This window comes from Anarhichas minor, unplaced genomic scaffold, assembly GCF_050575085.1.
Source record: "Anarhichas minor isolate MPS153535 unplaced genomic scaffold, ASM5057508v1 ptg000026l, whole genome shotgun sequence".
Lineage (NCBI taxonomy): Eukaryota > Metazoa > Chordata > Actinopteri > Perciformes > Anarhichadidae > Anarhichas > Anarhichas minor.
This window is the reverse complement of record NW_027466472.1, coordinates 10,088,478-10,102,052: the sequence shown is the minus strand read 5'-3', so window position 1 is coordinate 10,102,052 and position 13,575 is coordinate 10,088,478. Positions and strand designations below refer to the sequence as shown.

The 13,575-nt window shown below is 42.9% G+C and overlaps 1 protein-coding gene across 3 annotated transcripts in view; it reads right to left on the bottom strand.

Annotated features, from left to right (window-relative positions):
* Nucleotides 1-6,594: 6,594 nt before the first annotated feature.
* Nucleotides 6,595-13,575, bottom strand: part of sik2b (salt-inducible kinase 2b) — a 41,930-nt gene continuing 34,949 nt past the window's right edge. For 2 of the 3 annotated variants that reach the window (XM_076100182.1, XM_076100184.1), the window contains 4 exons: nucleotides 12,662-12,819; nucleotides 11,781-11,894; nucleotides 11,490-11,575; nucleotides 6,595-10,620 (listed from right to left, as the gene is read on the bottom strand). In XM_076100182.1, coding sequence (XP_075956297.1) covers nucleotides 9,960-10,620; nucleotides 11,490-11,575; nucleotides 11,781-11,894; nucleotides 12,662-12,819 — 1,019 coding nt within the window. In that variant the 3' untranslated portion in view covers nucleotides 6,595-9,959. The remainder of the gene's footprint in view (nucleotides 10,621-11,489; nucleotides 11,576-11,780; nucleotides 11,895-12,661; nucleotides 12,820-13,575) is intronic. The other variant, XM_076100183.1, reaches the window with a different exon arrangement.

Below are 13,575 nucleotides of genomic sequence, written 5' to 3'. Positions count from 1 at the left end.
TGACACTACGCTGAATTCTTATGACATTATTTATGCTACAACATACTATGACTTTTTAATGACATACTCAACTTTGTGACATAACATGAAATTTGTAAACACAATATGACATTTTTGTGATGTATTGCACTTTTTATGACATCTCCTATCATACTATACTATGACTTTATGAAATGTTTTATGACTGACTTTATGACGTACTGTAATTACTTTTTCATGACATCCTAAACTATGACTTTGTTATGATGTCTTTTAAAACGCATGACATTTCATGACATACTATGCTTCATGACATCTTTTAAAACATACTAGAAGTTATTTTTAATGACATACTCCACCATACTTCTTTTGATATGCTTTCCTATGACTTCATGACATCATTTTGTTTTTGACAGATTAAACTATGACAAACTATACTTTTTGTTGACATGATAAACTATCAGCCAGATCTAAATCCACCATGATCTGGTCCTATTCTGACATTTTTTACGACATTACACATTTGCAGACGACACAACCGGCATCGGCCTCATCCCGGACAGTCTGTTGATCAGCTGGTCCTGTGGTGTGATCAGAACAACCTGGAGCTGAACACTTTGAAGATGACAGTGGCCTTCAGGAGCCCCACATATGATATATTATACTCTCGTTTTTTTTATGACATACAATACTATGACTTTTTTGTAATTTCTACAACACTATAATATGACTTTATGACATACTATACTATGACTACTTTTGACTTATTTTGACATACTATAGGTTGTTTTTGCAGTATGTTTTAGGTCATTATTCATCTGAACTGCGCCGTCCAATACGTTTTGTAGCATGAGGCTGAATCTGAGCTGATAGTATAGCCCGATACATCTCAGAACTCGTCCTGCTGCTTCTATCAGCTGTGACATCATCAACAAACTCCAGTGACCCAGTTCCATTGGCAGCCATACATGCCCATCCAAAGCACTGGCTCCACCATGTTAGACAGATGATGTGGTTTGCTTTCCTTCTCCACACTTTTTCTCTTCCCATCATTCTGGTACAAGTTCATCTTGGTTTCATCTGTCTAAAGAATCTGTTTCCCAAACTGGTCCGGCTTTTTCAGATGTTTTCTGTTACAGTCTAATGAGGCCTTCCTGTTCTTCAGAGTCACCAGAGGTTTGCACCTTGTTGTGAAGCTTCCGTATTTAGATTCTTGAAGGCGTCTCTTGATTGTAGACTTCAACAATGGCACGCCTACCTCCTCCAGAGTGTTCTTGACTTCAGTAGATGTTATGAAGGGTTTTTCTTCACCAAGGAAAGAATTCTGCGATCATCTACTTCTGGACCTTTTGGTGTTGGTGAGCTTGCCAGTGCATTCCTTCTTTTTAAAAAGGCACAAAACTGTTGATTTGGCCGATCCTAATGTCTCTGCTGTCTGCCTGATATGTTTGTTCAGTGTTTTTAGCCTAACAATGGCCTCCTTCACTTGCATTGACACCTTTTTTTGGTCCGCATGCTGTGAGTTCCAAGGATCAGCTACCAAATGCAAATTCAACATTTTGAATGAACTCCAGACCTTTTAATCTGCATACTTTGTCATGAAATAGTGAGCGAACAGGTCACACCTGGTCATGAAACCGTTTGTCAGACAATTGTCCAATTACTTTTGAGCTTCTGAAAATGTGATGGACTGTGTAAAAAAATGGCTGTAATTCCTAAATGGTTAATGGGATTTTTTTATTATATCCACTGAATTAAAGCTGAAAGTCTACACTTCAACCACATATTGATTACTTCATTTCAAATCCATTGGAGTCGTGTAAAGAGGCACAATTAGAATAATTGTGTCACAGTCCAAATACTTATGGCCCTGAGTGTAGTATGTTAAAAAAAATGCCATATTATAGTATGTCAGAGTAAGTAAAAAAAGTATAGTATGTCGACAATATTTCCGATGACTTTTTTTCGACATATTATTCTATGACTTTTTTTTCAATATATTTTGACATATTATACTATGACTATTTTGGACATATTTCAACATTCTATACCATGATCTTTTTTTTGACATACAATATTATAGCTTTTGTCAACATACCACACAATGACTATTTATGACTTATTTATGAAAATAATACTTTTACATAATTTTTTGGGGCATTCTATACAATAACATTTTTAAGTATGACTTTTTCATGACTTTCATATTGCATACAATGCTATTATTTCTATATAATTGCAGAAATATTCACCCTCTATGTGTCGATATTTTAAGACAAAGGGCTGCTTTGGTTTGTTGTTATTTGTGTCAGAACAGCTGGAGACTTAGTTTTACCCCATTCATTTAGTCAAGCTACACGGTGACCATGAGTACAAAACAAATTTGAAGTCCTGCCAAATGTTGTGGATTTGCTTGAGGTCTTGACCCGGACTCAACCACTCTAGGATTTAACAATGTTTTTTTTCCATGTAGCTATGACTTTATATTTGGGCTCATTTTCATGCTGGGGAATACATTTCCCCAGCCACAGTTGTCTTGCAGACTGCAGCAGGGCTTCCTTTACTGCATTGATTTTCTCCTCTATCTTCACAAGATTAATAGGGACTGCTGCCAAGAAGTGTCCCCGAAGCAGGATGATGCCACCACCAGGCTTCATGATGGAGCTGATGGGTTTCTGGTGATTTGCTTTTGGCAAAAATGTAGTGTTCATGTAGTGCAAGAAAAGCTACATTTTGAATGCTGTTGCTGGACAATTGCGTATCAATGTTTAGTATCAAAAAAGGCCTCATTATATCCTCTGTGACGTGATTTAAAACCTGAAGTCCAAGAATGGTAAATAGTCTTTGTCTGCTTTTATAAAAATATAATTTTAAGTGCAAATTGTATCTTCTCAGCCTGTAAATGACTCAAGAAGATCTGGGATTAATTCCACATGTTCCTGGTCTCATGTTTGGTCAGCTCTAACCTGGTGCACTGCTGCTGTAGAGATGAAAGCGCAGGTCCTGTGGGCTGTTTTGTCCATAGGGAACCATGCAGAGCAGGGCAGGATCTGCAGCTGACACGTGCCCTGACCCCGACTACTGCTGGGGAGAGCAAGTATATGGGCTGGGCTGAGGAAGAATATTTGTCTTTCTCAACCATGTGTAGTTTGACACACTTAGTTTTCAGGGTCTTAAAGCCATATTAACACAGCAAATTGAGCTGTACTTTGTTTTGTGCCACATGCACAAGACATCAATCTGTTAATTCCAAATGAGCAATCAACAGAGGATTAGGGCAATACATCACATGGCAGAGATCTTTATAAGAATCTCAATTCTCCTTTTTTTTAATCTCCTCAAATCTCCCATCACCCCTCCTGTGAGCCACGTGCCATCCCAATCCTCCACACAGCCCTTTGGCTGTATACACCTCACAGCCAGAGCACATTATGCACAGATACTGTACAGCACAGCTTCGTGCAGCTGCTGTGTGTCAGCACATTCTGCTACCGCGAGACCACCTTGAGAGCTATTGTGAAGTAGGAAACAGATAAATGTTATGGAACCTTTGAGACGGATAACCAAACAATACTTTTGCCTTTTCGTCACGTATACAGTACTACGTGAGAGTTATTTTTTTTTAAGCTGGTGATCTAGACTCAGGAGGAACATGCCAAAGCTTTGAACAAAATTTTTTCGACAACCGAAAATCTTCATTAAGACACGATTACTTGAGGGCGAGAGCTAATCCGCCTCCTTAAATCCACTTGAGTTCACGAGGCAGTAATGAAACGGCAGCAACCTATTTCTTTCTATTTAGATCCCGTTATTTGGGGGGATTTTCAGCAGCCAGAGCCCTCGACAGCGCTGAGAGCCCTGACGTCAATGCAGCTGCCTCCCAGGACTGTGTTATTTATAATGAAAGGAGTCAAGCAAAGCCCCCACACAGCACGCACATGCATGTGCACGAACGCACACACGCACGCACGCACGCACAAACGCCCACGCAACACACATAGTGAGGTCAGATGCTCTCAAGGTGACAAATGACATCAGTCAGGGCCCACTCATCTCCTTTAAGTCACTTCAGCTCCCCTTCCTCTCTTTATTCTGTCATATTTCAGTGATGCAGCAAAGGTGTGTAAACCATATCAAATGTCTCGAGATCAAATCGGAGCAAACACGAGGATCGCTCAAGTGAGTGACTCTTTGGCTTTGCTGTAACATCCAGCCCAGAGCCCACAGGCACTACTGGGTCATCTGTACTGGGATTCTAGACTCTGTCCATCTGCTGGCCACCATACAAGACTGCGCTAAACAATGGGGGTCAAATACCTAAGGGTGCAGTATGACCTTCAACGAAGAGCTGATTTCACATATAAGTAAACACACACCATGCAGAGCTACAGCATTCACGGCTGCCTGTATGTTTAGGCTTTGCAGTGTAAATGTTTTTTTTTGTTGGTGTGTATTACATGGCTGGATGTAGAAAAGACCCACCTCGTTACAAAACTTCTTTTTTCAACTCCATATCAAGAGCGCGAGCATTTGTCTGCAAGCTTTTTTTTTTTTTAATCAATTTACTTGTGTTTTTTGTGTGTGTGTGCAGCAGCTCTACTCCCGAACAGGGCTGTGATCTCGTGCTCTAAAAAAGACGCAGTAGGATGTTGTCATCCACCCTCCTTTTGTAGTCATGGCAACCATTGATGTCATTGCAGAATACTTTGGGCCGGCGAGTGAACGGGCCCGCTCTGACATTGTGATGTTTTACTGAAAGAAAGAGAAGATTACCACCGTCTGTCCTCGTATCAGCTGCTGGCTGCCCCCCCCCCCCAATAGTCTGCCACAGACAGCCAGCTGAAGGTCTCCATGGCAGACAATGGCACTGAATACGTGCTATAAATAACTGGAAAATGCTATCTTTTAGGGAAGTATTCTGCTCTGTGGCACTTTTCAAATATGTGTCGACATATCCCTTTACCTGTTATCTGGTTTCATCTGGCGTTTCTCTCATACCAAAGCAGGTGTAGAGCTCATGGGTGGATCCCCAGACAAAGCCGCCGTCTTGCAGCTCTTTTCACTTTGCATTAAAAGGCAACAGATGCAAAATGTGAGGCTACATCGAGAAGTCTGACCAGTGCGAGTGTGGCCCTATTCAGAATGATCAGTTTGGCTCAGCATGTTGTAAAAACGTCTGATTCAAAGAGTGAGAACTTGGTTCCTATGAACAGATTGACACTGACCCCCCCACCACCCCACCCCACCTCTGGTGGTGCATTAGTGGGATTAGCTGTTCTCTGTCTGAGGGGGCTGATTGGATTGACGTGTTCTCTCTACATGATCCTTTCTAACAGGGACAACCCTCTGCTCTGAAACAGCATTGAGAAGTTATTTTCTAGCATATTGTGCTCTGGATGTATTTACAGTTTTTCCTTACATTTTCCTCAGATGTTGAAACGGAGGTCAACCAATCAGAGCTCGGTAGGGACAGGCCCCCCTTTTACTATCAGAAAAAAAAGGTGTTTGATGTAGTTTGATAAATATTGACAAGCGAGTGCCATGGGGATGAACTAAACGATGACGTCACATCAGTGATCTAAAGCAGCGGTCAGGGCTTAGGGTGCTTATCAGTGGGGATGAATTATTCAGCCCCTTGTCCTGCTTGTACACACCGAGTCCAAAGAGTTTCTCCACAGGGCAGCTGAGGATCACGTCTGGGTGTACAAAAGAAAGCATTGGTTTGTTTAGTGATTGATGTGTGTATGGTTAAGTGTGATTATTTTTAGATTCATCACAGGAAGGTGCTTATGAGTCCACATATAGTATTTAAAAGGGGCGTTGCAGCTTAATAATAATAAAAAACCTTGTTTGTGCTAGTAGTTTAGTCATAACCATAACTTTTTTTGTGACATACAATACTATGACTTTCTGAATGACATTTTTTATGGCATACTTTACTATGGCATTTTTTTTAATGGCATAGATTGTGATTAAAACAAATTACTTTAAGACTACATTTTCTGTATGATATCTTTATGGCATACTACACATTTTTGTTAATGGTATACTGTAACCTTTTCAATGACACTTTTTAAAGGAATACTATACTATGATATTGCTAATGGGATACTAGATTATGGTATTTTTTTTTATGGCACATCTGTCACCTCCTCTATAGTTGTGATTGGAAACATGCAACACATTTGTGACGGCATTAACCCCGTCAACAAACACTTCAGTTGCTAATCAAAGTCTAGCTTTAGAAAATACAAATATTCAAACGATGCAACAGAACCAGTCCTTGAGCTCCTGCTGGATCGTCCGCCTCGGGAGCTTTTAGTTCCGGTCTGACTCAACAGTTTATACGAAGCACTTGGTGTGATTCATTTTTCCAGGTCATTAAGCAACGCCTACACCATGCAACCCTGGGGCGCTGTGAGACGGCTGCAGTTTGTAGTTAGGGGACAATTGGGTTACGTGGGGAAGATAGCAGAGCGAGTGTGGAAGAAAAATACTTAAGTGTCAGCTCTGTAGCCGCGTTTCAATAACCAGCATGAACACAAAAGCACCATTTGAAAGTATTGTCACAACACACTGACGCACAAAAGAAAAAACACCCACCTACCAAATATCTTTATGTTCAATAAACCTTTTTTAATCTCAACAGCAAGTTAGCTTATGTGTGGTCAACATCAATGAAGGTAAATATAAAAGTGGGTTTCTATCGATAGATTGATGCTTTTGTTTTATCAGCAGGAGGTGAAATTATGATACTTGGAAACCCATCCGCTAGAATCTTCATGACTTGAGTCTTCAACTAGAGAAATATTGCTATAATACTTTATAATGGCATACACTGATTGACCAACAAGAACAAAGCACTGTAGAGAAGCGGCCGAAGAAGCTCCAAAACTCCACACGGTGGGTCGTACAGGGAGACTTCTGAGGGACTTTGGTTTTGTACCTTTTTGTAAAACCCGGCTCTACTTATTTTCTGAAAAAAAAAGAAATAAGAAAATAAAATGATAAAAAAGGGTTCAACCAGAAATAATAGTGCTATTTAAAATCTTAATTTAGATTGAAAATACGGAAAAGTAAAAGGCACACTGAACACTTTTTCACGTTCCACACAAAATTCACCTTCGGGTGCACCGAAGAGTCACTACACCACTAATTTGTACAAAGAACGCCCGTCGTAAACTGACAAGCGTTTCTCTTTCTTGGATTAAAATCAGCAACAATCAGATAGAAGTATTACTGTGTCAGGTCTTTCTTTGAAAGAAATTTGTTTTGTGTCCATTATTGGTGGGGAAGCGAGAGGAGAAAGGTGCTTCCTACAGATTCCGGTTTGTTTCATCTGCCAGGAAACAGCAGCGAGATACAACCCCCCCCCCTTTTTTTTCCCGCCTCCTCCTCTCTCGCTACATCTCTTCTTCCCCTTGTTGTCAAAGTGCTCCAGTAATCAACCTCCACAGATCATCCTGTAGCTGCTCTAGCCTGACCATTGACTAAATGAAAGCAAATCATCATCAAAATATTCACTTAAAGGCAAAATCCACCCCGTGACGCTCCCACACCGTCATGTGCTGACTGATGTTCTTCCTCACACTCGAGCTCCTTCTCTTTCTAAAGGGACATGTTCAACATGACCCAGAAACTGGGTGTGAGCTCATTCCTGTCAATAAACGGTGGGTGCATGACCATATAAGCACATCAATCATACATAAATCTATGGGCGGAACAATTAACGCAACCACAGGACCTGATCAGCAACATGTCTTGTGGCTGCGCTGCACTCTGGTCTATCGAGGCCATTGTTAGTACCTCTCGACTGTTCAACGTCGGAGCTCAAAGGGTGCGGATCCCGACATCAAAACTTGGTGTTTTCTTCAGCAATGAATTTCATAACCAGCATATATTTTACGTCTTTTTAAAATGTTTCTAAATAAGCCTAACAATGATTTGGGACTGCTGGTCAACTTCAGGGTGGATTTTTCCTTTAAGTCTCGCACAGGACTGTAACAACAGTTGGTCCACATTTTCCAGCCGTCATTTAAGACCGTTCGCTCTAAAGTCTTCTAGTCAAACCACATCTGTACTGTAGAGTCTGATTGTGAACTCTACAAAGTCTGCTCAGTCCAGTCTACAGACCGTCTTGTTTTGAAGGCTAATCTGACAAACGCTCGAAGAGTTTAACCCAAGATCAGAAAGGTCAGGCAGTTTGGCAGATGGTCACAGTCCAATAATCTCGTCGTAACATCCTGACGTTCGCCGTCCCGTTGTTCCGTTTGTCGTCTGTCAGAGGAGATACATCTGTGCGCTTCAAGTAGATTGAACACAGTCAAAGTGCTGTTGCGGATTCACCGGTCAGTCAAAGAGCGGCGGTGTGCATGTAGTCAAAATCCAGTGTCGGGTGACTGATGTTCTGTTGGTCTTCATCTCACGGATGCCGCGGTGCCAGAGAGAGAAACATTCTTTCATGAAGTCTAACGCAGGAATCGTTAAGGTGCCGTTCCACCATCATAAACATGATTAATAACACAACACAGAGTCATGACTGGAGCACTGAGGATGTAAACCAGAATTATTCTAAAAGCTACAACTGTGCACTGACGGGGAAAGCACAGTTTGTTATTTTTGAAAGGAGACGTCAATACAGTGTTTGTCTTTTCTTCGACAAATGTCATGAATGCAGAAAAAGTTGCACTATGAATTGTGCAAACAGACATAATCACACTCACTCTCCGTCTCCAGGCTTTGTCCCTGCACTTCCAGGCCGAGTGAGGGGGAGATCAAGTCCTGGTTACATCATCAGCTCAAGTGATGTCACACTGCCGACGACTCAGGTCCCCGGGAACCAATCAGAGTTGGCTGTACAGGTGGGGCTTCCATCCACAACCCCTCAACATTAAGGATTAATATTGCTTCAGTATTGCCACAGAAATAGAATAATATTGACCGTCTAAAAACACCACAACTTCCAAACACAGGTTAAACTACATCAGCCCTCATTTATCAGGCAAACGCATGACCCACAATTCAACTGTGAAAGAGACGTGTGGCCACTTGGGAAAGCAGTTCAGTAGTAAGAAATAAATCAGGATCAGTAGTTACTATTATTTATGTCACGTGGCCCACACAAAAGCCTGCAGCTACAGAGTTGTGTTGTATATATTATTTTCATTCATCAATTAACTAAAAAGAAAAACCAGCTTGGGTCGAGTTTAGCACTGCTCAACAAACGGTGCTCAACTCCCCAATCTGGTGCTTCATGGTTAGGGTATTTGTTAAGGCAGATGACAAACAAAGGTTACATGTCGTATATGTTAGTGTTAAAAGCTCATAAATATCGCCATCACATTAAACACTTGAATTTGAGGTGATATCATTGGTACCATGATAAATGAGGGCCATTTTTCTGTTTTCTTTTTTTATCTACTGAAATTATAAAAAAAAAAAAAAAATCCACAGAGAAAAAATCTCAAGTGTTTTGAGAACCAGTCTGTTGATGTAGATGGTGTCCTATTTTAAATACAAAAAAACCACTGCCAGCCATTGTCCTTATGGTTGCCTGACAGTCGGTCCTAAATTAGTTCACTTCCGAACCCCTTTCTTGGTGAAATGCTGCACTCTGACAGCACCTCCCCGATCTTCACAGGTGTGACAACGTGCATGACAACAGCAGCCTCGCCAAGTTAGTACGGCGAAGCTCACATCGTGCCACACATGGGACCTGCTCCTGCCTCACAGAGCTGATGAGAACAAGAACAGAGGAGGAGAGGGAGGAAAGGAAGAGGGCAAAGGGAGGATTGCGGTAGAACGGTTGTCTGAGATTTATCACAACTAAGAAATGAAGTTTGTATGAGTCGTACAGAAATGAACACTTTTCCTTCCCTGTTGCTACGCATGTGGCCTCCACTTATATCTCCATTCACTCTACTCTTGTTGCTGCGAAGGTTCTCATTGCTTAATACTGCTTTCTACCCCTTCAGCTGGCTTTAGTTGACCAGTACGAAGCCATGCTGGGAGTCCACGGTCTCCATCATCTCGCTGTCCAGGAGAGAGCCCTGCAGGTCAGGCAGGCCCGGGCCGTCTGACCGGCCCGGGCCTGCCAAAATCCCAGCCATAGCTCCGGCCACTCCTGGAGCAGGCGGGGGAAACAGGGCGGGGTCCAGTGGGAACTCGTAATGATCTTGGTGGAGACCCTCATTGGAAGGCCCCAAGGCCTGCTGCTCACAGCCTGCAAGGTAGCTGAAGCCCAGGCTGCTGGCAGAGGCTTCGTGAGGCAGGGGATGGTGGAGCTGGTGGTGGAGGTGAGATCCAGGAGGCAGGTGTTGGGTGTAGTGGTGGTGGCTCATGTAGGGATCATAAACCAGGCCCTCGCCCGGTTCCATCAAGGGGCTCATGCTATGGGGGTGGCTGAAGGGAGGCGAGGCCTGAGGACTGCCCTGCTGCTGGGGCTGAGGCTGGTGGGCAGCTGACATGGGGGGGCCCTGAGGGGAACTTTGAGACGCCGCCGGGTCCAGAGCAGGGCCTCCTGTCGGGTAGGATCCTTCAGCTATTTGCATCTGGTTGAAGTACACCGGCAGCCCCATGCCTTGCGACTGCTGCAGGTACATCCTCTTCTGGTGCAGTCTGTGGGGAGCGCAGTAGATCCCACTTAGATCAAGACAACACTTTGAATCAACACAAGGACGAACAAAAAGCTTGCAGAAAACGTTGAATTCAAAAATGGTAGTTTCTGTCTGGTATAATCGCTGTCAATTCAAATAGGCCCGTTTTGCTCATTGACAGTTGGAGAAACAGTCAACCAATCAGAGCTTAGTAGATGGCATTAAGAATGGGGACACCTGCTTCCTACATTGCTAGCTTGCCACAAAACTACATTCAAGAAAAATAGAAACACAAAAATGGTGAAAGGCATGGATGAGATTGACACAGCTGTACAGAAACGACAACTCTTAAATTGACATGTTTTTTTTTTGATCAATGTGAAAAGCATTGACAGCTGCTACCAACTGCTACCCAAGGGGCAAGTGCTGTGAAACCAAGCTAACGCAGTTAGCAAGTGCCAAAAACTGCAGTTCTTCAAATGGCCCCAAAGGCGAGTCAATCCCCATTGACCTCCGTGTTTAAATGCCCAAATATACAGCAGAAATAAACATATTTACAGCAAGTACAAAAGCGGTTTTGGTCTATATAGCTAATCTCCCCGTTCATGTCAACTGTACAGGGGATGGATTTTTTTATAACTCACAAAACAAAATGGCATTTCAGTCTGATCAGGCAAGGTAAGTGTACCTGTGCTCTGACACTTGCTGTAGTTTCATTCCTAGGTGTTTAAACAAGTGCAGCTCTGTCAGTGGAGTGCAATCTACAACCAACTTGAATTATTTGCATTTAAGCAAATTCTTTTTTTTGCCCTGAATACAATCTTTCAGCAGTGAAACGTCACCGCAGCTAAATGAACAAAAGAGAAAAGCACTGAGAAGGAGATGTGTGGAGCAGACATGTACAGTGTTATTTACCTGTGCTCCTGCAGCTGTTGCTCTAAACTTCGAGTGTCCTGACAGAAAAGCTGGCAGCTAGCAGGACTGTTTGCTAAGACGTTGGCCTTTTGGGGCAGAAGAGAGATTGGGACTGATGACTGTGTTCAGGATAAGTACCATGGCGACAATTGTTAAACCGTTTCATTGTTGTTACATCACGGCAGATCCCAGAACCATTTAATTTCCAAATGATATCACTGAATGTTTTTCAAAGCAGCCGTTTGGCTTAAGTGAGAAAGACAGGTGAGTGAAGTTGGCGTTCGACTGTACCTGTAGTGTATGAGTGAGGTACTGTGTCTCTAAACTCTGTCTGCGGGACAGGAGAGGCGGCTGCGGCCCACCTTGGTATAAAGCTAGGCCCTCCTGCTGCTTGGACGCCTCACCCTTCAATCAAAAACATAAAGCATTAGAACACGGGATGTTTATGTTCATGTACACACACATGCATGTGGACACACTTATCCCAGATACCCTCTCTATAAAGCTGTGTCAGGGTCTGGGTGCTTCATCATGTGGTCTAACTGGATTACCCGTGTTGTCTCCTGACAAAATGCCTGTGTGGTGTCTGATCAGCCAGATGCCTTTCTCTAAATGGCATGAACCACAGGCATTACACAGTAGTTAAATGAAATGAAAGCAAATTAAAAGGATGATGGCGCCAGATCATCATAACCAACAAAGAGCGGCGTTATTGCATTATGAGAGATGGACAAAAGGAAAACAGCTAGATATGGTCTGCTTCTACCATTGATTTGGTGTTTTTTTTTTACAGGAAAGAGTAGAAATGTTTCCTTAAATGGTTCCTCTTGCTGCGTTTCTGTGTGTGCATCATTTAGTGCATGTGTGCCTGTCTTTGTGTGTGATTGCAGCTTGGGCCTATTGAGTGCCAGTCACTACTATTGGTAAGTCTGACTGACTTCAACAATGGCTGCATTCACTTTGGCCTAGGCTCCAGGCCGCAGGGGGACGGGAGACAGTAAACAAGCCACAGTTGGCTGCCTCTCTTGGGGTTATACAACACCTGGGTGCCTGTTTTTTTTCTGGGCAACACAGGGTGAGGATAGTAGAGGCACTAAAGCCGACTGATACCGGGTTTGGGAAGAGAAAGATTTTGAGTGTGTGTTTTTGTATGATTATTCATTAAGACTGACCTCCAGGAGGTTGTGAAAGTGGTGCTGTGGTCCCAGGGGGCCCATGGAGGCCCCTTCCCCGGACCCCATCTGCTCCACCAGCATCTGGACTTTGTTCAGCTCCAGGATGCCTTTGGTCCTCGCCAAGTTCTGGAGGTGCTGCCTAAACGCAACCAGACCTAAGAGCATAATCAAAACCCCACAATACAAAGTCAGTTTGGATTCTTGCAGCTGATCAATAGAATCACCTCTCTCTTCATAATAGGACATCTGCTGCTCGATCCTCTCAGGGATTCAGCACTTCTCACCGCCGCTCCTGACAATGTGGTCGGATGTACGTCATGAGCCACTGTGGGTGTGTGTGTGTGTGTTTGTGTGTGTGCGCACATGTGACAGGTGACAGCAAGTGGCTCTGATAAGAGCCATCCAGTGGTGACGAGCTCTTACTGTGAACGATAGGACCTGACTCACCGTGATGGTGGGAGTTATTTAAAACCAGTAGTCAGCAGTCTGACGCAAAAAGAATCCACTGCATCAACACTCTCAAAAGAGGATTACTGAAAAATATATAAATAACCACCAATACCAAGTGAGAGTGCAGGCTGTCAATGTAGTGCTCGGGAAATAACATTTTGAATCTTTAATAATAGTTTCTACTTGGCTTAAGCACAGGTGATTCACAACCAGCAGGCACAGAGTAAGGTAGCTGTAAAGGAACACATGGTGGATAGAGGTTGTTTAACATTCACTCTTATATTTTGGCTCCTCTTTCTCTCTGATGTGGAGTGAAGACAAATCCTGCCAGCCACAGACTGACATTTTCCTTTCTCAAATCTTTTTATTGATTTTTACCACAGACGGAAACTTTGAAGAGAAAGAAAAGCACGACAGAGAATAAGCATTAATAGAGGGAGAGGGAGTGAAAAAGAGAAGGA